A 25,325-nucleotide genomic window follows, 5' to 3' on the forward strand; every position below is an offset into this window, starting at 1 on the left:
ACAAGGCTGCCCACTCTCTTCCTACTTATTCAATATAGTTCTCGAAGTCCTAGCCAGAGCGATCAGACAACAAAAGGAGATCAAAGGAAAACAGATTGGAAAGGAAGAAGTCAAAATATCACTATTTGCAGAGGATATGATAGTATATTTAAGTGATCCCAAAAGTTCCACCAGAGAACTACTAAAGCTGATAAACAACTTCAGCAAATGGCTGGGTATAAAACTGACTCAAATAAATCCGTAGCCTTCCTCTACACAAAAGAGAAACAAGCTGAGAAAGAAATTAGGGAAACGACACCCTTCATAATAGTCCCAAATAATATAAAATACCTCAGTGTGACTTTAACCAAGCAAGTCAAAGATCTGTATGATAAGAACTTCGAGCCTCTGAAGAAAGAAATTGAAGAAGATCTCAGAAGATGGAAAGATCTTCCATGCTCATGGATTGGCAGGATTAATATAGTAAAAATGGCCATTTTACCAAAAGCGATCTACAGATTCAACTCAATCCTCACCAAAATTCTAATCCAATTCTTCATAGAGTTAGACAGAACAATTTGCAAATTCATCTAGAAAAACAAAAAACCCAGGATAGCTAAAACTATCCTCAACAATAAGAGGACTTCCCGGGGAATCACTATCCCTGAACTCAAGCAGTTTACAGAGCAATAGTGATAAAAACTGTCTATTGGTACATAGACAGGCAGATAGACCAGTGGGAATAGAATTGGAAACCCAGAAATGAACCCACACACCTATGGTCACTTGATTTTTGACAAAGGAGCCAAAACCATCCAATGGAAAAAAGATAGCATTTTCAGCAAATGGTGCTGGTTCAATTGTAGGTCAACATGTAGAAGAATGCAGATCAATCCATTGTTATCACCATGTACAAAGCTTAAGTCCAAGTGGATCAAGGACCTCCACATCAAACCAGATACACTCAAACTAATAGGAGAAAAAGTGGGGAAGCATCTCGAACACATGGGCACTGGAGAAAATTTCCTGAATAAAACACCAAAGGCTTATTCTCTAAGATCAAGAATCGACAAATGAGATCTCATAAAACTGCAAAGCTTCTGTAAGGCAAAAGACACTGTTGTTAGGACAAAACGGCAATCAACAGATTGGGAAAAGATCTTTACCAATCCTACAACAGATAGAGGCCTTATATCCAAAATATACAAAGAACTCACGAAGTTAGACTGCAGGGAGACAAATAACCCTATTAAAAATGGGGTTCAGAGCTAAACAAAGAATTCACAGTTGAGGAATGCCGAATGGCTGAGAAGCACCTAAAGAAATGTTCAACATCTTTAGTCATAAGGGAAATGCAAATCAAAACAACCCTGAGATTCCACCTCACACCAGTCAGAATGGCTAAGATCAAAAACTCAGGTGACAGCAGATGCTGGCGAGGATGTGGAGAAAGAGGAACACCTCCATTGTTGGTGGATTGCAGACTGGTACAACCATTCTGGAAATCAGTCTGGAGGTTCCTTAGAAAATTGGGCATTGAACTACCTGAGGACCCAGCTATACCTCTCTTAGGCATATACCCAAAAGATGCCCCAACATATAACAAAGACACATGCTCCACTATGTTCATAGCAGCCTTATTTATAATAGCCAGAAGCTGGAAAGAACCCAGATGCCCTTTAACAGAGAAATGGATACAGAAAATGTGGTACATCTACACAATGGAATATTACTCAGCTATCAAAAACAATGACTTTATGAAATTCATAGGCAAATGAATGGAACTGGAAAATATCATCCTGAGTGAGGTAATCCAATCACAGAAAAACACACATGGTATGCACTCATTGATAAGTGGATATTAGCCCAAATGCTTGAATTACCCTAGAGGCACAGAACACATGAAACTCAAGAAGGATGACCAAAATCTGAATATTTCACTCCTTCTTTAAAAGGGGAACAAGAATACCCTTGGGAGAGAGTAGGGAGGCAAAGTTTAGAACAGAGGCAGAAGGAACACCCATTCAGAGTCCACCCCACATGTGGCCCATACATATACAGCCACCAAACTAGATAAGATGGATGAAGCAAAGAAGTGCAGGCTGACAGGAACCGGATGTAGATCTCTCCTGAGAGACACAGCCAGAATATGGCAAATACATAGGCAAATGCCAGCAGCAAACCACTGAACTGAGAATAGGACCCCCGTTGAAGGAATCAGAGAAAGAACTGGAAGAGCTTGAAGGGGCTTAAGACCCCATATGAACAACAATGCCAACCAACCAGAGCTTCCAGGGACTAAGCCACTACCCAAAGACTATACATGGACTGACCCTGGGCTCCAACTGCATAGGTAGCAATGAATATCCTAGTAAGGGCACCAATGGAAGGTGAAGCCTTTGGTCCTGCCAAGGCTGGACCCGCAGTGAACAGGATTCTTGGGGGATGGGCGGTAATGGGGGGTGGATGGGGAGGGGAACACCCATGTGGAAGGGGAGGGGCAGGGGCTAGGGGGGTGTCGGCCTGGAAACCGGGAAAGGGAATAACATTTGAAATGTAAATAAGAAATACCCAAGTTAATAAAGATGGAAAAAATATTCCAAGCAGATTCTCAGGCCACTGTCACCCTCTGAGGTTGGACTTTACAGTTCATGTCCTTTTTAGAGGTAATGTTTTATGGAAGTTTTAATGAAATTAGATCATCCAATTTGGGTCAACAAGCATAAACTAAAATCCAATTTTTTTTTTTTTGCAGTTCCACTGTTTTTTTTTTTTTTTTTTTTTCCTAATCACACAGTTGGAAATGAGTTCAGGAAAATTTTTAGAATTTCTTCTCTAATGTGCATCTTAAAGGGACTCACAAAAATCCCGAAGTCTTGGTTGAAAATGTGTAGTAGAAAAAAACGTAGAAGTTGTTATCTTACCCTCAGAAGCCACAGCACTCTCACGAAGTCTGTGGACCCTGAGGATTCACTTCATTTCAACACAGTGGGATCCTCAGGCTGCAGTGATGTGAGCAGACCAGCCACAAGTAGTGCTGCGTTCATATCACAGAACTCTGAAAATGGCGGCAAGATGGGTAAACCACTTCACGTGTAAGTTAACAACTGGGCATTAGCACAGACTCTTGGACTGCCTTTGGAATTGGCCAGAAACATCAGGAGTAGATCTCTTCTGGGCCAACAAGCTGTGGCCTGGTTGGGTACATCTAGGCCTGTCAAGGGAAGAAGCGGCCAGGTCTTGCCCTAGTTACCTGTCAACTTGACACAGCCTGGAATCATCTAAGAGGAGAGCCTCAGTTTTTCAGATTGGCCAGTGGACATATCTGAAAAATTGTCGTAATTGTTAACTCTATAGAAAAGACAGCCTGTTGTAGATGGTGCCACGACCAGGCTGCTGATCCTCCTGTGTATAAGAAAGCTAGCTGAGTATTAGCCAGTCTTCAAGCCAGCCAGCAAGGAGCATCCTCCATGATTTCTACCAGACTTCTGTGGCTGTAGAATGAGATGAACTTAATGTTGTGTGGAAGTTAATAAGGAGGCTTGCCCTCAAATTCCTGCCTTGAGTTGCTGCCTGAGTTTCCCTCAATGATGATGGACTGTGATCTGGAATTATAAGTTGAGTAAACCCTTTCCTGTACTAGGTTACTTTTGTCAGAGTATTTTATCATGGCAACAGAAGGACACTAGACCAGTCCTCCTCTGTGTCTCAGGGTCAAGTATTTATATATGTGTGGCCATGTCAGTATAAGGACAGAAGACAAAGCTGGACAGAGCTTCTCTACCCAGGGCAGCCCCAGTCAGACCTGAGTGGTCTACACATGGATGCTACCCTTGAAGTTTGATGACAGTGCTCGTGGGAGCTGGAGGCTGGCTTAGTTGCACTTCTCACTTTTAGGCACTTAGCAGAACACAAACACAGAGGCCTTGATTCTCTCCTAGCTTCCGGCACCCACACAGGATCACGATGACACAGCATGTTTGGAAAGATTATCTCAATTTCTTCCCACTCTTAATACCCTGGAAAAACACTGAAATCTCGGAGGCAAACTGACTGAAACGTTTTTCCAACAAAAAGTTTCCCCTCAGGTAGTTCCAGTCTGGATTCCCAGGGTAGACAGAGGTTCTATGGGAGAGATCCCTAAGGTAGAGGACAATTCATTCATAAAAGCAATATTTTTTTGCGTTAAACTAGACAACCTAAAGAGTGAAGTGAAAATGTGTTGTCACAGCTCCACTGGGACAGTATTCCATGGTCACTTCCAGGAGGCTGGGACGAACCAGGACTCAGAGGTGGCTGTGGAAGACCTCAGGCAGGGCATCAAGACAGATACTGGGGAACTATGCAGAACTTCCAGTCGGCATCCTCCTGATACTGGAATGTAAACCTTCATCAGGACTCTGGGGGACTGCTGAAGCTGGCCAACCGCCATGCTGAGAACACCTCACCTGCTCAGAAAGGCCCTTCCTGCTACAGGACCCTGAAAGGGGCTGTCAACGCTCAGGAGTACTGCCTACTCCATCGGGACATGTAACCGTGCTGTGTCCAGAAATAAACTGAGCAGCCAACGACTGGAGAGTACACCCTCCGGACTTCCGACCTCTTTAAGCTTTCAGCTGCCACACAATGCAGAAGATGCCCAGTTCTATCTATGTTTTCAAGCCCTGTGTGGTTTTTCAGCCTTTCAGGTACCCAAGGTCCCAAGGAAACCAAAATCTGGACATCTACAGAAACAAGATGATGTGGCAGGACGTGGGTATCATTCTCAATACAGACCAGTGTGAGAAGCCATAGAACACAGAGAAAGTGTCCGTCTCTGACCACCTACCCCAATCCTTCACAGGCACCTTTTACAATGCTCTCACATAACAAAAGCCACACTGATCATGGAAAGCCCAGAGCCCTGCTACCACTGAGGGTTCAGTACAGCAAGTAGAAAGACACAAATTGTCCCTGAACCATGATGGATGCAGTCCCAGAAGACAGGGCTTGACAGGTTGTAGAGGGCAGAAAAACTTGCCAGAGAATGGTGGTAGGAGATCAGTCCGAGTGCTACAGCACACAAAGCTGCTCCAGAGGCCCTCTGTGGTACCCAATATAGCAATATACAGAGAACAAGGCTACCATAGACCCTAGGTCTCCTGCCTGTGGCAGTCCTACTCTCAGACTGGATTTCTTTATTTCCTAAACCCCCAACCTACACCAGACAAACTGGCTCTGGGCATGACCCCCTTATTTCCAGGAGTTTCTTATTCCCCAGAGCTGTCCTGGTTCTGAGCACTTGGAGGACCCAGGACCATCCTAAAGTCAGTAGTAACACCCGGAAGCTAGAGTGTTACTGTTACCCTGGAGCCAGAAGAATCCCAAAGATGGGTCAGCCAACAACCATCTAGATGGATTCAGCGAAAACAAGGAGTTGAATGGTGGGATAACACATTGTGCACATGTCTGATCACAGCTGGATTCAGGGGGACCCGGGTAAGACCCAGCAGAGTACAGGAGAAACCCAGCTAACCCAGGAGAGCCCAGATCAATTCACGTGAACACAGGTGGTACAAGTTAGACTTAGGTTTAAACAATCACAATGCACAGGGGGGAGTCCTACCTTGGAAGAAGCTCTTCACCCTGAGGTAACTCACGCTGAGGCGAAGGACTGAAAGCTTGTCCAGCTTGGAGATGATGTCGGGTGAAAATGGCAGCAGGCTGGCCAGGTGGTCCAGCTCTGTATTGAGGCGGTCCCGGTGCCGTTTGGAAGGATTTGATTTCTCGGTTCCCATGGTAAGCCTCCTGTGGGAAGAAGGCCTTAGTCATATAGGTTCCCATCAGAAGCCATTGGCCCCCGAGTCAAGAAACCATTCTCTGTGGTGACCTTACGAGCTGCTCCCCAAACAGAAGTGCTTCTAAGAATTAGAGATAACTCCTTGAAGAAGACGACACACTAGTAACCTACAACCTGATATTTGGAGGAATGTGAGAAAAGTTTCGTACAAGGATGAAGGGTGTGGCTACCAGCTGCGTGGCTCCGGTACATTTCTCAATTTCTCTGTGCCAGGTTTCTGGAGAAGAGAGGATTCCTGGAAAGGGCTACCTGGGCAAGAGTGTGCATGGGAAATGGGCTTTTATCCGACTTCCTCCAAAGTCTCACAATACGTAACCCAAACCTCATACACTGTAGGAGAAACACAAGTTCCCATGTAGAATGGTGACAGGTTCCTGACTCCCATGGCCAGTCCGAATAGTTTTGGTCTTTTCCATTCCCAGGACAGTGAATTTCAGTTTGACTTGTAACTGAGAGGCCTGAGAAGCCTGAGAGTTCAAATGTCTAGAAGAGGACTTCAGGACTTGGCAGACAGCATACACAAGGTCTCAAAGCCAAAGTCTCCAAAACCACGGCATCTGGAGGGTCAAGAAAGATCTTTGCCCACCATTCCACACAGCTCAGGAAACCTGCTCATCCAGGTTTCATCTGGCCTCCGTTACACGCTTGTAGAGAGAGACTTCAACATCACTTCATCTAACTCCTTAGGACTCCCTCTTCTAACCCTCTTAATTGTGGCACAAAATGACCCTTCCTGACTCTTCACTCCCAGCACCACCCACACTAAGCCTCTAGAAGAGACAGTGGCAGCCAGGTTGGATCCAGTGTTGGAAAGGACGGGAGAGCAGAGGCCCATTACTGGCAGAAGTGGAAAGAGTATCCACCCGATTCAGCAGGCCAACCTTTCTGGGGTCTCAGGGAATCTCAGTATTAGAGGAGTGACCCAAATTCACAGTTATCTAATAGTCCCTGGCAGTAACAAACCCAGGGGTCGCTCCTTTTTAAAGTAAGATGTATCTTACCCAATATAATCAGTCCTTAGACGTGACTAGCCTCCTTCATTACCAGTTATGGCACTGCACATCTCTTTCTGGTAGAAAGATTTTAATTGTCCAAAGGGAAGCTCTTCCCTCATGTGCATTTTCTCCTCAAGTCCTTCCTCTGGTGTTAGAAACTGCTGGCCTGTTTCTGCCCGTGTGGGCTGATCTGTTATGATTATGTCATCTGAATGTAGAGGAACGCAAATAGCGGTGCACCCAAACGCCTTCACAAAACAGGACGCTTCTACAGTTCATTCGCGTGTATATGGGTGTCTTCATTCTTTTTATGGCTGCACAATATTTGAGTATATAGACGGACCACATTTTATTGATCTTTCACCAATTAACACTGGTGGCTTTCCATTTATAATCATTGTAAATACAGCTGCTCTGAGCACCCACCAGGAAGAGTTTTCTTGGACATGTACTTTAAATGTAGACACCCAGGCCAGAATTTCTGGATCTGTAAAACTCTGAGCTTAATATGTTGAGGAATTTCAAAGTCAGGCTGCATTATACATATTTGCACAATTTCACAGACTCGCCAGGAATATACAGGGCTACAATTTCTCCACATGCTTGTCTATGCCTGTATGATTCCATTTTTATTATAGCCAGTGGATATGAGGTAGTGTTTTCTTGTAGCTCTGGTTTATACTTCCCTGATTATTTATCATACTAGGAATACTCTCTTATGCGTGTTCATTTATATATCTTCTCTGAGGAATGGCACTCCAGTCCTTTGACATTTCTTGATTGGTGAGCCTTTTGGTTTTGAGTTGTACGAGTTCTTTGTGTGTATATTAGGCCTCCATCTGACACGTGATTTGTAGATGCTTTCTTTTCTCCATTGGTTGTCCTTATCTGTCTAGTTCTAGTGTTGTTCTACACTACCAGCCAAAACTGAAATAGACTGGCAAAGAAGGCCTAACACAACCTCACAACCTGGCAAGGCCCTCTCTGTGAATGGCAGATACCTGAGGACTCCACACAAAACGAAGGGGACATCTGATGGTCAGATAGGGGGAGGGTTACAGAGTGGAAGACAACCATGGAGGTCTGAATAGTGAGAGGGAGGCAGCAGAATCAGGGTGAGCTGGGACACATAATGGCACTTGGTCCATATAGTGTCTAAAGCAGTGTCTCTACCTGATAATGGGTCCATAGGGGGCCCGGTGCTCAGAGGTCAGGTCTGTATTCTTTACCATAGTCCTGGGTCCATCCAAGGACATATTCGACCTGAGGCATGGGCCTTCCCATTCATGCTTTCCAACTCCAGTTTCTTCAGAGTCTTGGGAAGTCCTCAGCTGAGCAAGGCTCCCTAAGTCATAAGCCCAACTTCCGTCTATCTAGTTCTAAGGTGGTTGTGTCCTTGCCTCTTTATGAAGGGTGGTGCCGACACCACCTCCAGCCCTGGCTATCAGATCTTTCTATACAGAGTGCATGAAGGGTGCCGCCTATAATAAGCTGGGCCCTTGTACTCCGAGCCCTTCTGTCAAGTTCAAGGTGGGGCACTGCCCAGTGGAATAGTTGTGCCAGGTCCACAGTACATTTGCTTTCCTGCTCTGGCTCCCAGGACACATAGACTCCCATGACTGCTAACTATTCTCCGCACTCTACTTCCAAATAGAAGCTCCCTGAAGCAGGTGGGTGAGAAAGCATAGATCATGGACTGGGCAGTCTGTCTAGAAAGCAAACAGTCCTCTGGGCTTGCTGTAGGTTCACATCCAGGGCAAATTTGGAGGCAGGGTAGAATCCCCACTGACTCCTGGGAGAGAAACAGCTACAAGTGAGGAGTAGTGGTTCACCCAAGATGATCAGCAGCACATAAGCAAAACCAACAAGAGGTAAGAAGCAGTCAGCTCCACTGGACAGAGTCACAAAAGAGCCCCTAACACCAACAGTACAGGACACTTTGGATTAATTTAATGAGAGATATCCAGGACACTTGGACAAAATAATAGAGCATTTCTGATAAAAAGACAATGCACACAAGTAAATGGAAAGGTATATTGTGTTTTTAGCTTAGAACATACAATGTTAAGATGTAACTCTTCCCCAAACTGACCTACAGATTCGATGCTAACAGGGAGTAGGAAGTTAATTCTCAAGTTTACACAAAAAGCAAAGGACGTAGAAGAGCCAATTGTAAAGACTACACCAGGAGGACTTACCTCCTGACTTTAAGCCTTCCATAAATTTCCAATATTTAAGATGGATTAGTATTAGAGAAATCGGAAACATGAATCAGTGGAAGAGAATAGCAAATCTACAAATAGACCCATCTATTCTTCATCAAGTCAATTAACTACATCAAGATACTAAGGCAGCTCAAGGGCTGCTCTGTCTACTGAATCCCCACAGAAACGGTAAATGCCAGCACTTATGTGACGGGGTGCCTCAGCACGAATTCTAAATTAACCACAAACCCACATGTAAAACCAAACATCAAACTTTACAAGAATCCTTCAGATGTTCAGGTAATCATAGGCCTCCTACAACACATACACACACACACACACACACACACACACACACACACACACACACACACAGACATCACACAATTTTGAGAAAAAAAGAAAGAACCAGGGACTTTAGTATTTCAGCTTGCACCCTGTCATGAGATGAAGACACTGTCCCTAAAGACTCAGGGGTCGTCCAGGAAAAGATGGGGAGCACCAAGCATGTTGTTGGTGACACCAGACATCCACTCCTGGGAGAAAATTGTGGATTCAGAGACACCCATAACTACCGGGTGACACCTAGGGTCACTAAGAAGAGAATTTTGATAGCTGAATGAACGTTCACAGATTACTTGCCGCTGACAGCATGGCAGGTGGCACAGACATCAGACTGCTGTGTCATTTACCTCTACATCCCCCGGAGACAGGCGGAAAGGCCTTGACTGACGGGTGCTGCAGCTCTACATTGCACTTGGGGAACACAAGGCTTAGTGGACAGCAAAGGACTGAGCTAACACCCTTGGGAGAGCACACTTCAGATGCTCACACTGTAGCAGAGAAAGTGCAGGCTCTGGCACAGCCTCTGGGGTGTGCAAATGCGTATCCAACATGAACACATACAGAAGGAGAAGATCCACACACTGCATGCACATCTCAGGACGCGGTCACAGACAGTGTTAAAACCAGGTGTTTCTTGAAAGGGGACAGAGTATGGAGACATTCCCCTGAGTTGTGAGCCAGGAAAGCATTCTGTCTTTTCAGAGCATCCAGAAGTCAAATAATAGCAGACATGATGGCCTTTAATCTTAGCAGTTGAGAAGCAGAAGCAGGCAGATCTCTCTGAGTTTGAGACCGGTCTGGTGTATATAGTGAATTCTAGGTCCTTCGGGGCTACATAGTGAGACCCTGTCTCAAAAACAAGTGACATAAAATAAAATGCAAGAATTCAATGTCTCAAACATGGCTCCACTTTTGGATTGGAGTAAAAATATGATGAAGGCATAAAGAATTCAGCTCCACTTCCTTCTGTGCTGTCCGTCAGACACCACTGTCCCAGGTGAGTGACAACATCATCTTCTGTCCTTGTTTATATGACAGATGCAAACAAAGCTAAATCTCTGTCAGGGAGGAGCACATTTCTGCGCGTGCGCTCGTGGGCTTTACGTCTTCTCAATGCACTCAGCCTCCCGCCAGCAGCGCCCGTCCCTTATCAATACCTATATCCCAGCCCACCTCAAAGCCCCGCTGTGTGTGGTTCCAATCTCCACATAACCACCTTCCAAGTCCAGCCTGACACCCAGGGCAACCTCCACAGGATCGTAAGTCTACACAGAATCTTGTACCCCTGGAGGCCATACAAAGAGAGCACACCTAGAAAGAGCTGCTGGTGGATGCCCCATTCACATTCTGCTGCACTCCCAGTCTCACACACAGCTGCATCACACGCACAGCCGTATCACACACCCAGAACACTCATCCCAAGCCAACCTCTCCCATTCTAACACACACACACACACACACACACACACACACACACACACACACACACAGAGCCCACAGTCCCCAGATGGTGATGCTCACACCAAGTTCTATACCAGGAACCAGAGGCAGCCTGTGGGCCCTTTGTGGAACTTTAACTCAGCTGATTTCCTGGAAAGTGTTCTAAACCCTGGTATTGCTGGAATCTCCACACACATCCCATTTTGACCGCTCTGAGGGTTTCAAGTTAAGCCTAGGACAAATGAAAAGACTACAGACAATGGTGTCCTTGAGGGAAATGGGTCTGAGCCCTGGGTTCCCCCATCTCTATACCTTCAGAGACCCTTAGGTGAGGATAACGATCCCCAAAGAGCCTCTGTCATTTGGAGTGTAAGGACTAAATTCTGGGGCACTTTCCACAGACAGAATGACTCATTGCTGAAGGGAACAAAGGTTCCAAACATATTGGTGGCATATCCCTCACCCAAATTAGATCTCCAGTAATTCTAGTCAGGTTTTGTGTTCTGACCAGAAAAGCCTCATAAAGTAAGCTTTCCTACTAAAGAAAGCCAGTGACAAGTCACGCTTGCACGAGACCCAAAGGCCATGATGCCTTCCAGGAAGGCTCCCCAAAGCCTGCCTTCGGCTGTTTGCCTGTGAATTCCCTCTCCTCAGGAGGGTGCAGCCTGTCCCTTTATTCCCCAGGGATACTCTACCGCTTCTGAATGGGTTTCCTCCTCTTCCTACCGGCATACGTGCACTCTCCTGACGGAATCATCATCTTTGCTCCTAAAAGAGAAAGGGTGCATTGTGTCAATCACATGAAGAGACCCAACATGACATCCCCTCATGTGCCTACTATAGTGACCCCAAAGCAGGAAGGTCAGGTGAGATCCATTGGCCCTCGCGGAGGTCAGCTCTGCAGGTTGGAGTGCTTACTACTATGGATAGTGTAGATAGAACTATAGATCGTCCTACACTGTGGAACAAGGTGACGGCCTGTAAGAAGCCCTCGTAGTTTTACTCCAAACAGAATTGTTACACGGGTGGTGAAGCAGGGTGCATGCTACTGAGCCTCAAGAGCTGCTGCTTTCAGAGCCAGACCTCCTGTCCCTCCTGCACCCACAGACCCCACTCTTCTATGTATTGTTTCCTCTTAGTCCTGTGTGCTGGACTTCCACTATGGTCATTCATGCTCAACCATCTACAGCCCAGCTAACGATGTTCCTGTGGTGCTAGGCACATGCACATGCCTCCCACAGAAGTCACTGAAGCAGCCCAGGACCTGCATTTCAAAGTTAGTGACTTCACATACCCTCATAAAATGTAAGCACCTTCTTTCCTATCGTAGAACCTTGGTATTTCTAGTAGTGAGGGTATGCGAACCTTCACAGACTCCCTTACACCCCTGTTGCATCCCCCAGTAGCATGAGAATGAAAATGGGTATCCCCAACTTGACCTCATTTATGTATTATCTGGTAGAGATGCCATTTCTGCCCTCTGGAAGTGTCTGTGGACGTGTCAGAACTATGCGATTGATCTCCTTCGAGGATAAAGAGAGGCAGGCAGAGAAAAAGAGAACTCAGAATAGATGTTCCATACAAACACTAAGCACACATCCTGGAGTAGCATGCAAAGCATAAGACAAAAGAATGTCACAGGGTCAAAGAAATAGTAACAAAATTGCCAGTCCTCTAAGAAAACATGGTAACCCTGAATGTATACACACCCAACAACTAAGCAGTTAAGAAAGTGGTTCCTCTCTGAAAACCCATTCTGCAATCAATCAGTACAGCCCCAGCGTGCGTAAACAGCAGCCGACGGTAACTGAGGGGAGCTACAAAACGCAACCTTCAACACCACCAGAGCACACGATAGTTCTGTGCACACGGAACGTTCATCAAGATAGGCTTTACTCTAGGACTCACGCAATCCCTAGTAAATAGAAAAAGACAGAAGTCGTACAAAGTATGTTCTCTGATAGGATGGAAGTGAACCAGCAAGACATCTGGAAAACTCCCAAATGTCTGGAAAGCAAGGAACTCATAATTTAAAAAAAAATTATAAATAAGTGAAAATGAAAATACAAATACATCAAACTTTAGGAAGCAGAGTAGTAAGCTCTTGTTAGGAAAAATATCAAATAAGTAACCTCAGCTTCTAACTGAAGTAACTAGAACAGAAAATAAAGCTAAATCAAGCAGGATCAAAGCAAGGAAGAGAAGGTATGAAACTTAAAACATAAAAATGAAGAAAAATCAGTAAAACTAACAATTTATTCTTAAAAGATCTACAAAATTGATAAACTTTTATCCAGAACGATCAGAAATATAAAAGATATTGACTGGCAGAATTAGAATGAGAGAGGACTTACCACAGATCCCATAGACATTAGGAAGGCTATGAGAGGATTCTACCACGGACTGAACTGTGTCTCCCAAAATTCGTATGTTAAAGCCGCAACTCTCTGCATGGACATGGGGTATGAATGGAGGTGAGGAAGGAAGTGAGGTCACTGGGTAAATACTGTAGTTCCACAGAGTTCTGCTCCTAGGAAGGAGCCAAAGGTACTGGGTTCTTTCTCTCACCACTTAATGAGGATAAAGGAAAAGCGAGACTATTTACCAGCTAAGAAGATAATCTCACCAGAAATGGAATTGAATAGCCTCTTGGCCTTCAATGTCCATCTTCCAGAACTGTGGGTAAGGAACTGCTCTTAATCTACCCAGTGTGTGACATTTCACCATGGTTACCCAAGCACACTAGGACAAATAATTTCCCCATAAATTCAACAACTTTGATGAAATGGAGCAGTTCCTTCAAGGACACAAACTGTTAAAATACTCTAGAAAAATAAATAACATAGTTCTATCTCCTAACAGAGAAAATGCAAGCCCAAATAGTTTCCTTGACATAGTCCACTAATTTAAAATATAAGTAGGCGTAATCCATTGCTTATGTAAGGAAAACTAAACAATACTCATGTGTGAGTTCAGCCTTGTGCTGCTACCAAGCAAAGACAGAATAGGAAGATCTTAAGTCAGTACCATTCATGAACATAGACACAGAAATTCTCAATTACCACACAGACACCAGCAATATGAAATGCACCAGACCTCAATGGAATTTCTCCAAAGAATTCCGTTTTTTTTTTAATTCTCAAGAATCAAGCATTGCAATTCATTAAATTACTATTAATAAATTAAAGAAAAATGTGATCATTTTTATACCCACAAAAATCGTCTGGTAAAACCCAAATGCATTTACAATCATTAAAAACCTCTCTTAAAAGTGTGGAGAGAAGGGATGTCATGACCTTGAGGCAGAGCTTCTCCAAAAAGCTGAGTCCTAATGCTGAAAGACGGAGTCCTCCCCACAATCAGGAACAAGCACACATGTGCTTCTTTATTTCTATCCCACACCACGTTGTGGATCAGCCAGAGAAACAAGGTAAGAAAAAGAAACAGACTTAGAAAGGAAGAACTCAAACTTCTTCTCTCCACAGGTATGCGATGCCTCCATATAGAAATCCACTGGGGGCAGGAGCAGAGGGGGATGAAGAACCTCCTATAATCTGGGTATGGTGACACATGCCTTTAACCCTAGCACTGAGGAAGCTGAGGCAGGCAGATCTCTGTGAGTTTAAAGCCACCCTGGTTTGCATAGCAAGTTCTAGGCAAACCAAAGTTATACAGTGAGACCCTGTTTCAAAAAACAACCAACCTTCACATAATTAACCATTAGGTTAAACAATGTCAGAGTAAAAAGACGATATGTGAAAGTTAACCATACAACTATACCCTGGCAACGAACCAGTGGAATTTAGTTTTTAAGCTATATCATTTAAAATAACCCCCAAGTAAAAATAAAATAGATGTTTCTAAAGTCCTGACATGTGTAAGTCCTCTAAAGAACAGGAAACGTTAAATGGATACTAGAAAAAAGTTAATGCAACGAAAACCATGAACTACGGATCCAAGAGACTCAGTGAAATCTAAGCACAAAAAAGAAAAAAAAAATGAGGAAGATTACACCGAAGTACTTCCTATCCACGTTACTCGTAATCAGGGACACATAGAATTATTTTAAATTGCAAATACTACAGTGTTTGCTGCAGTAAAATACAATAACGAACAGCAACAGATTCCTCATCAGAGAACATACAAGCAACACAATAGGGAAGCAACACAATTAAAGCACTTAAAAATGACATGACCTGGGCTGGAGAGATGGCTCAGTGGTTAAGAGCACCGACTGCTCTTACAGAGGTCCTGAGTTCAAATCCCAGCAACCCACATGGTGGCTCACAACCATCTGTAATGAGATCTGATGCCCTCTTCTGGTGTGTATGAAGACAGCTACAGTGTCTATTGTATTAAAAGTATAATAAATAAATAAATAAATTAGTACATCTTAAAAATTAATTTAAAAAAAGATACGACCTAAAATTCTACATTTTGTAAAAATGCCTTTCAAAAATCATTTTTTATGCTAGAAATGAGGAGCTGGATAGGTGGTTCAATGGTTAAAGAAGCTCACTGATCTTTCAATGAGCTAGAGTTCAGTTCCCAGTGCTCATATCAGGATGCTCATAACCACCTCTAATTCCATGTCCAGGGGATCCAGTGTCCTCTTCTGGCTTCTGTTGACGTACACACAGACAGACAGACAGACACACACACACTCACACTCACACACACATACACACACACTCACACATACACACACACATACACATACACACACATACACATACACACACACATACACACATACATACACACACATATATACACACACACATACACACACACATACACACATACATACACACACACATACACACACATACACACACACACACGCACAGACGCACACACACACACACACGCACACTTTTAAAACTCACTAAATAAAACAGTAGTTGACAACAATAATGATAGTATATTGTGAGATTTATGAGATGTGTACACCAAAAACCAAAAGGGGAGACACCGTCCATGAGACACCATCCATGGTATAGAAATGCTGGACAGCAGGACTGGTTATCCACCTCCTGGTTTTAAGTTCCAAGCCACCTTTCTTTGCCTGCTCTGCATGAAGATATGGGCTCTTGGAGGACTTCCTTTTTGAGTGAGCATGATGTTACACCTGCCAGGAGAGGGCACCAAAGGGACCCTGGAAGAGGAAACGATCCCTTTCTGGCTTTGCAACTAATTTTTCTCTTACCTCTTAGCACTACAGCAACCTCCTCTGCTCTCTGGGGAGTCGAATCTCCCAAAAGGCTTAGAGCCCATCTCTGGAGGAAACCTCCTTAGGTGCTCTTCCTCTAGGCTAGGATATTCTTCTGAGTTCCCTTACTACCTTTATAGTTACTCCAGCGTGACAGTTAATACTTAATATTAAACTTAATCAAACTCAAGTTGAAGATTAAGTCAAACTAGGAAATGATTATACGTGCACAGACACACAGACACAGACACACACACACACAGACACACACACACACACACACACAGCATGCAAAGGATTCACTTCTCTATAACTGTCCAGGAGGACAAAGTCTAGATGGCTTGGTTGAAAGAATAAGGCTTAAAGGAAGCCATGTCTGTCGATATTAATAATTAGTCACCTGTGCTGGTTCATGAGCAAAGTGTGCTCATTGTAGAAGGCTTAAAATGTCCTCAATAGAAGGAGTAGAAGGGGGCCTCAGGAACAGCACAGTGATTAGGAATGCATGCTGCTCTTGCAAAGGACCCAAGTTTGAACCCCAGAAACCACATCAGGTAAGTTACAAGCACCTGGAACTTCAGCTCCGGGGAATCTTATTTTTTAAAGGTACGGGAGCTGGCCTTGCTGTGCACATATGTAACCCCAGGACTTGAGAGACTTAGGTAGGAGGATCCTGAGATCAAGGCCAGTCTCGGGAATATAACAAAAACCCACCCATTCATAAATAAAAAGTTGAACTTTTAAATTTTAAGAAGAGAGGACATGTGGAGCAAGAATAGTCGTCCTGTGGTCAGCTGACCTTCAACTATAGTTTACCCAATAAGGAAGGCAGTCTCTTCAACAACCAGTGCTGTGGCAAATGGATATCCACATGCTAAAGAGTGAGACGGGATCCCTACCTCCCGCCACTTGAAAAAAAAATACTCAGTATTCATTAAAGCCTCACCGTAAGAGCTAAACACTCACAGGCCAACACTCAGAAACAAATGGATTACAAGGAACAAAAATAATACAAGCCTTCGTGTCCTTAAATGGGACAATATCCTTAGTTTGGGCATCCAAAGCACAAATAACAACATTTTTAAAAAAATAGCTAAATTGGATTTCATGAAAATAAAACTTTTGTCTCACAGTACACTAACTAGCAAGAAAGTAAAAGGAGGCACGAGAGAGAGGTCTCAACGGTTCTTGCAGAGGACCTGGGGTTCCTTTCCAGTACCCACATCGTAGCTTACAACCATTGCTGGGCACCAGGCATACATGTGGTGCACATAAATAACTACACACTCATCCACACAAAATGTAAATTGAAACACTTTTAACTTAAAAAGAGAGTAAAAGGACGGCACACAGAATTGCAGAAAACACTGGCAAGTCATATCACATATGGGCCTGGAAACCACTCAACCACAGAAACAGGGAGGGCAGGCAGCTCAGGAGGTCAGGCTGAAGGAGCGAACACCTAAAGAAGTGGGGATGGGGAAGCAGAAGGGTTTGGATGGATAGAGAGATGGGTGGTGAGCGGCACGGCTATGAGCTGGAGCAGAACCCCTGGGAAGGGATAACGGTGTGAAATGACACTCAGAAGCCCCACCGTCCCACGATGGCTCGTGAGGTGCTGGCCTCCGTGTATGTCCAGCCACAGGTTCAGTCAGTAAAATTCTCCAAGAAACCTGGTTGGGTAAGCAGTGGCTGGAGGCCAGAACACAAGCCATCCCCCTGGATCTGCAAAGGACTTTCAACTCAGACAGGAAACTTCCAAGCCACACCCAGGCCTGGCCCCAGAGAACGGACTAGAGATGCTTCCTGAGACCCTCAGAGGGCCACATACATACAACACCCACTGGGCGAACCATCAGGTAAATAAAGTGAAGGAAAGGGGTTACCCCTACATCCTAGAAGAGCCCAGGCCCCAGCACCACCAGTCTGACCAATCTCAAGGACAAATGAGTCTCAGGGCAGCAACAGAACTAAAAGTTAGGATAGGGATCAACCAAGGTTGCGTAGGAGGGAGAGCCCACAACAGGAGGCTGGTGTGAACCATTTTACTCTCCTACCTCACACAGCAGGAACTGCAACAAGGGCTGTGATCTGGGCAAGGCATAAGCCTGTCCAGCCTCGTGAACAGCCGCTCGTCAATCACGGTAGTTTAGGTTATGTATCTCCGTGTCTCCATCGAAATGTGAGGACCAATCCTACAAGGCAGGTTCTTGCATAAAGCACCGAGAGTTGATAAACACTGCTCTATGCCTCTACGCCCCTGCGTCGGGGAGAGCAAGAAGCGAGTTGCTGGGACCCACAGCCAGTCCCCTCAAGTCTTCAAACAACTGCTTTGAGTTTTTTCCTGCACCCTGCTCTCTGCCCATATCGCCAGCACAGTGTCAACATCACTTCAGCTAGATATTCTATCTTACCAAATGCTGTGTGTCCTTCTCTACAGGATCAGACCAACTCACACATACGTCCCTTGGGGCCTACTACATCTGCTTTCCATAGCCTGGAAGCAGATAGGGGACGTCTCTTCAGTAAAGACTGGTTGGGGAGACCCTCCACAATGGACCCTTAGTGGCCCAGAACAGAGTCTCTGGTAGCCAGAGCTGAGCCATGGGGCCATGGGTAACAGACACATGAGTGATCTTCATAGGAAAACCCTATGCTGACAGCAGGGCCTGACCTCTGTGGCCTGTGAACCTTCTGTTAACCGAACCATGAGCTGACCAAAATTCTCAGGTGAAAGTAACAGCCGTTTGTTGTTTATAACAGATAAATAGAAAACAGAAACAGAAAGCAGTCCCTCGTGTGCTTGGTAGCAATGTTTGAGTCCTCTTTCTAGTCTTGCACTCACGATAACCCTGAGGCCATGTTGGGTTACTGGGAAAAGCAGGGTGGAAAGAACATACTAGCTCTGAACACAAATACTGCCCGTCCTGTGCAGGCACAGTCAAATGGTCTACTACAATACCATCAGATGGCTGGCAATGGACACCTCATAGGGCTGCTGCATTAGCCAGTAAGGTATCCTAGTGTGGAATAATTAGCACTCAGCCATGAAAAAAGACGGCCACTATACACTGCATCAGGGTCTCATACCAAGGCAGGCCACTCCCCATGATGGGCAAAAGTGAACCAGGCTCTGAGACCTAGAATGTCTCCTATGAGTTCCCGGACCAGACTAGGAGAAGTCAAATGATGCTGTCCCATATCCCCAAGCTCTTGGGTGTAACCCCAAGGCACACACAAGCTTCTCCTGGAGCTGAGTCTTTAGGTTTAGCTCGATACAGTCCTGAGGAGCCAAGCTACACCTCCTCCCCCGGACAGGGGATGGCAAAGAGAGAAAGATCCCATGAACCCAAATCGTGGAGATAGCTCAAAAAAAAAAAATAGAGCTTTGGGGGATGAGGTACCCTTGTGTCAGAACCGTGCAAAGTCTGAACCTCCTTCCTAGGAGAGGAACGAGCGTTGTCTCCAATAGGGAGAGATCTCTCCAACTGGGATTGGGGAAGCAACACAGGGCCTAGGACTCCAGGGTTTGTACCACCAAGATTTCCAGGGGTCCTGTCTCTTTCTGAAAGAAGACAAACACCGTCATTTTCTGCTTCTCAAGTGGAGAGGGCAAATATTTCTGGTGCCGCTAATTGGACAATTCCCGGAATGGTGGAAGTCCCTCCAAAGCGCGAATCCCTTGTTACTGCCCGTCTGATCTCCATGAAGGAGCTTGCTGCTGTGACACTTTCACTGGCTGTGCCTGTGGTGTCTCAGTCCTAGGGATAGCTAAGGCGACCTGTGGGAAGTCCCTTGCCATCATCTGAAAAAAAAAAAAAAAAACTTCTAAAAGACATTAGGTCCAAGGCAAAGGACTCCCCAGTGCGGGACAGGTATATGCTCATTTTCGAGAGTGAAGGGGTTTGGGGACAGGATATCCAAGTCGGAGAAAACTGAGGTCCTCAAACCGTGGGACCTGTATGGCTTCCCTCAAAGGTCTAGTGCCAAGAGAGAAACTCCTGGAGTGCCCATCACTTTCTGCAATTCTGGGCCCTCCAGATGCAAAAAGAAAATGTGTGGCAAAGGGCTCCAGACCAAGCTGGACAATCTCAGAGTGGCTACAGCAGAGGCAAAGACCAGAGAGTCCTGTGAAGTCCAGGAGTACTTACCTGGGGCAGGCGGGGCGCAGAAGATCGGGCGCGCCCGCTGAGAGAGCCGCGGAGGCCAGAAGCTGTCAGCTCTCTCATCTCTGGGACCTGGCCTCAGACTAGAGAAGGGAAGCCCCACCCCAGCACGCGAGCGGCCCTGCCCCGCCCGTAGCGGCAGACGCAAGGGAAAAGCGGCAGGGGGCGCACGCACAACCTGGTCCCTGCCTGCCACGCGCCCTTTGAATATTTTGGGTCCCGGTCTGAGTGCTGGGATAGGATGTCACTGCTCACTTTTTAGGTGTGGTTTTACCTGGGCCTTTGGAGGTCCCAGGGCAAGCCTGCAGTTTGCCCACCAAATTCCACCTGGGCCTAAGGAAGTCCAGGGAGTCTCCTTCCTTTTGCAGAGCTCTGGGTTGGGGTCCCTTCGTCCCTGGGGCTAGAGAATGAAATCAGAATGGTAACCAAGACTTGGCATGTTCCTCCTCTCCTGCTCTACAGAATTGTTTGGAGAATGGAAAAGATTAAAGATGCCATATTTTTATACTTTGCAAAGCATAAAATATTAGTTTGCTACTTTCGGACACAGAATTTACCAAGAATGAGAAATACTAGGCACATTGGTGTCTTTGGGGGCACATTCTCATCTGAAGCTTTTCAGGACACCACACGGTGGATAGGCTTAAGCCCTAACCTATTCTACTGTCCCGCCTGGCCTAGGCATCATGACTCCTGCTATCAAGCACAAGGTACCTACCTCCCTTGAGGTCTCTGAAGTTTCTCCATGTGTGCAGTCTGCCCTCCATGTCCCACTCCTCACCCAGTCCCTCCCACCTTCCACCTAAGCAACCAGTCCTGACTTTGACCCTTGCTCACGTTTCAAGTTCCTGGGAAGCACCCTAATGTCACTGTCCATTGGCTAGGGTTCCTCCAAAGTACCCTTGCCTGCTTCCTGTTCCTTAGGTTTTCATTGGCTAGTCAGAAGGCATTCTCTTCCTCAGAAGAGAACAGGGGCTAGTCCTGGGATCTCAGAAGTAAAAGGTACCTTCCCTCTTCTGTGCACAGCTCTGAAACCGAACAACTAGTTTGTGAGATTTGCCAGCGAGTCTGGAAACATAAGGGTTGGCTCTATTCTGTTCTCTATTCTGTCAATGACTCTGCCTGACAGACAACAGAGGCCCAGGAACAGGGGCTGGACAAATGTCTTTATACTGGGTTTCTGCATCAGACAACGTGCACCTATGCTGCCACGATTTTTGTTTGTTTTTGATTTTGTTTGCTTGTTTCTTTGGAGATAGTCTCTCGGTGTAACCCTGGCTGTCCTAGAACTCAGAGATCCGCCTCCCTGTCTCCCGGGTGCTGGGATTAAAGGACACCCCCACCTGGCTCATGACCATGGTTTTTAAAAAACCATTAATTAAATTTTGATCTGTTTTTTAATGTAAACTATGCATAGAAAAACTTGGTCTGTTAGAACTGAGGTTATTGTAAACTTGGTTTTAATTTTCACGTTTTGCGATTCTTGCATATCTTGATGAACGGGCATGCAGTGCTCTTGGTAATCTAGAGAAAACGGAACTGCAGGTATAATGAGGTGGTGATGGGATCTGAGAGGAGAGAGGTTCTGCTGTGCTGGTGATGTGTCCTGGTGACGGGGGAACTGGCATCTATAGGTACCCTAAGATTTTGGGCTTTGCTGTCCCTTTCAGGACCTTTGGATCTTTCTAGAAAGATCTCGCACTCCGTCCTCCATGGGAAGACAACTCTACCACTCAAGACAAAAGCCCCACTATGCTTACCTTGTCCCCTTAGAAACAACAGGAAGGGAAGGAACACTTTCACTCCTGATTCCTGGACTGCAGCGCATTGGCAGACTGCTCTACCCAGGCACAGCAAGAAACTTGGTCCTTGATACCTTCAGAGGTATAGGTCATCACTTTCCGTTGTTTCTCGTCTTTTACTTCAGTCGCGTGTCTCTGTAGAGATGAGCCTTTCAGAGGAAATACCACCTTTAAAGTCTGAGGACCCCATGCTAGGAAATCCAATCTTAGGGTATTTCACACTAAGACGGCTCTGGCCTCCCCGGCAGTGTTTCCTGGACTAGCAACTTCCATTCACATGGCTGTCCAGGGTCCCTGCGTCCTTACAGATAATCACCTGACCCTTCCTACAATGGTCAAAATTCAAATGACACCCCCACCCCATAACAGCATCCTCTTTCTGCGTTTCAGAAAAGACACTCTTGAGAGCCTTCTGCTGCAGGACTCGGCCGCAATCTCTCCTGTCAGGACCACCAGCTGAGGTCAGACGCCATGCCACTGAGCTATCCCCACTAGAAGTTTTACTTATTGACTTCTGGCCCCTTTCATTTGGACTAATTGCTGTCGCCTGACTCTGCATGTGAGGAGTTGAGTACTGCTGAGGGCTTGGGAAATATGAAGAACTCCAGGTACCACAGCCAGCCCGCCCTAGGAACTCGGCTCTGGAAGAGGCAGTTCCAGAGAGTTGCTGCCACACCGGCCAGATTATGGCCACTGGAAGGTACCTAAGGCCAGATCCAGCTCCTAGACCTGACAGAGGCAGCTGGAAGTGCAGGAGGATAAAACTGCCTTCCTCGTAGTCGAGCTTCTTTGGATATGACTTCAACTGCTCCCGGCCTTTTCCATTCACGCCCTTCTGAACTGGTCAGAGAGGAGTGCGCTATACCCTTTGTAAAGGTTTGAATGAAACCGCCCCCCATAGACTCGTGTATTTGAACTCTCGATCCACAGTTGGCAGAACGGTTTGGGAAGTACTAAGCGGTATGGCCTTGTCAGAGAATGTGTGTCACTGGGTGGGCTTTGAGGTTTCAAAACCCCACACCATTACCAATTAGCTTTCTCTTTCTGCCTTTACCTTCTGCAAGGTGTACGCTCTCAGCTACTGCCCCAGTGTTGTGCCTCACCTGCCTGTTGCCATGCTTTCTGCCATGATGACCATGGACTCACCTTCTGAAAACTGTAGCCAGCCCCTAATGAAATGTTTTCACTTATAAGGCACCTTGGTCATGGCATCTCTTCACAACACTAGAAAAGTAATGATGGCGTTAAAACCGGGTCAGAAACATAGATGTGGGCTGCTCTCCTCACAGCAGGCTCCCGATGCCAGCTTCTCCATCGTAATTGTCTTCTCCAACCTTTTTTTTTTTTTTCTGAAGGCCAGCAAAAAGTCCGGGTACTGCATAGAAAGCCTCTGGGAAGCTCATGCTACCCAGTGCTTGTCTCTTCTAACCAGCGTGCCTGCATCACGAAGTGCCTCCAGCTAGATTCGCACTATGGAGGGCTATGTGGCTTCTCACACCCTGGACATGCTTCCAGTCATTGCAGTTCTCTGGGATACTGGGGCTGGATTCAGGGAGGTATAGACTAAAGACTTCTGAGAGAAGGCTACAGGAAGTGTTTGAGAGACAAAGTGGTACAAGATGTTCCACTGGCTAGGACACTGAGTAAATAAAATGTAGCTAAACTCTTAAGATTTTGGCTGTCTAATATGGCAGTGTATATAACCTAAACTCCATCCATTACCCTAGTCCTTTCATTATGTCTTCTCTCTCTCTCTCTCTCTCTCTCTCTCTCTCTCTCTGACACACACACACACACACACACACACACACACACACACCTCATGATAAGCACAGGAAACAGACTTTTTTCAATTTTCTATGCCCGAGTCCAACAGGAACAGAGCTTAAGGTCTGAGAGGCTCATGGGGGATCAGAAGAGCCTTTCACTCCATCTGATTAAAGAGGTCAGGTGAGTCAACAATTCATCCTGTCCCAATAATCCTGCTCTGAGAACCCCCAAACCTCTACAGAGCTCAACTAGATCTGGGGGACTAGCTAGGTGGCTACCTCTGGCAACCCTATCCATAGCCTTGGCGTTGTCCTAATGTAAAGATCCATCCCTGTGAGCTGAAACCAGGCTGTGGGCTGCAGCCCTGTCCCTATATACTACTGTTATAACCCAGGTGAGGAAGGAGCGCTCCATACCTGATTGATAGATACTGGGTTTGCTCATCCACATAACAGATACAGATGAGAGGCAGGTCCTGTTCAGGAATAGCTTTCTGGTATAGCGAAGTTGTCAAGCACGGCTCTACTTCAGATGGCCTGACGCCCCATTCCAACAGGACTTCTGATAACCTACTCCACCATGCTTTTCACATGCCTTCCACCCTGACCACGGGCATTGTCTGGCTCATGGAGCCTCTACCTTCCTCTCGTCTTCTTAGAATGCTGTTTCCAAGGCTGAATGCCACCCCTCTTCACAAACTTTTTCTGTCTTTTTTGCTTTCAGTGTAAAAGCTACCCTAACACAAGCCTTATGGGACTTCTGCTTTGCCCCAGGGCAGAACCTTGTGCACTTCAGCCCAAAGCTGAGGACTGTATATTGTAGGCACGACATAGAGCAGAGAAAAACAGAGGTTGAAGGGGCAAGTTGGAAGTGCAGACAAGAATGCCGATTTCCTCTGATTTGTTTACTTTTGCATGCACTGCAGACTAAGCGGTAACTCTTTGCTTATTTTTCTGAGTCAGTCTTTATACTCTTGCATCTCAAAGCTCTTCAAGTGCTTCTCAGTGCATCTCCATGGTCCACCATGGGGCCTTGTCTTAGCCTCTCCCCATTGGAGCAAGCATTTCCCTTCAATGCTCACCCTGATTCTTAGCTCTCTAACCTCTCCAGCTGCTCTGTTATCTGAGTCATATGGTTTTCTTTTTCTGGTTTTCTCATTTAATTTTTCTGGTGCATACCCTCCAGAAGTTACCTAGGTAAAGAAGTAACAGAACAGTTTCCAGAAAAGTCTATGGTTCATCCGACCATCTGCTAGCAAAGACAGAGCCCTGGGTAGAAAATTTCCTTGCATACACCTTAGAGTAGCTCTGGTGTCAATGCTGGGAAGATTCAGTTGTTCCAAGTCTTGGTCTCCTGTGACCTCTTGGAAGGCTTGGGAGTGTTTCCTATCTTGGGGATCAAAGTGCCCTATCTGTAAGCTGCACTGGGCACTCTGTTGACCCATCTAAACCAGTCTCTCATTGAGTTCTGGGGGGGAAATCCCTTTTTTTTTTAGCCCATTCCCCTCAGATGTTTTCTTTTTTTTTTTTTTTTTTGGAGCTGGGGACCGAACCTAGGGCCTTGTTTTTTCTAG

The 25,325-nt window shown here is 45.7% G+C and overlaps 1 protein-coding gene across 1 annotated transcript in view; it reads right to left on the reverse strand.

The window, feature by feature from the left end:
* Ahrr (aryl-hydrocarbon receptor repressor) overlaps positions 1-23,297 on the reverse strand; it is a 45,460-nt gene extending 22,163 nt beyond the window's left edge. Inside the window, exons 1-5 of the mRNA XM_032895260.1 lie at positions 23,270-23,297; positions 22,687-22,822; positions 20,166-20,263; positions 11,498-11,570; positions 5,585-5,766 (exon numbers count right to left, since the gene is read on the reverse strand). Of these exons, the coding sequence (XP_032751151.1) occupies positions 5,585-5,766; positions 11,498-11,570; positions 20,166-20,263; positions 22,687-22,822; positions 23,270-23,297 (517 nt within the window). The remainder of the gene's footprint in view (positions 1-5,584; positions 5,767-11,497; positions 11,571-20,165; positions 20,264-22,686; positions 22,823-23,269) is intronic.
* Positions 23,298-25,325: the final 2,028 nt, after the last annotated feature.

This window comes from Rattus rattus, chromosome 2, assembly GCF_011064425.1.
Source record: "Rattus rattus isolate New Zealand chromosome 2, Rrattus_CSIRO_v1, whole genome shotgun sequence".
Lineage (NCBI taxonomy): Eukaryota > Metazoa > Chordata > Mammalia > Rodentia > Muridae > Rattus > Rattus rattus.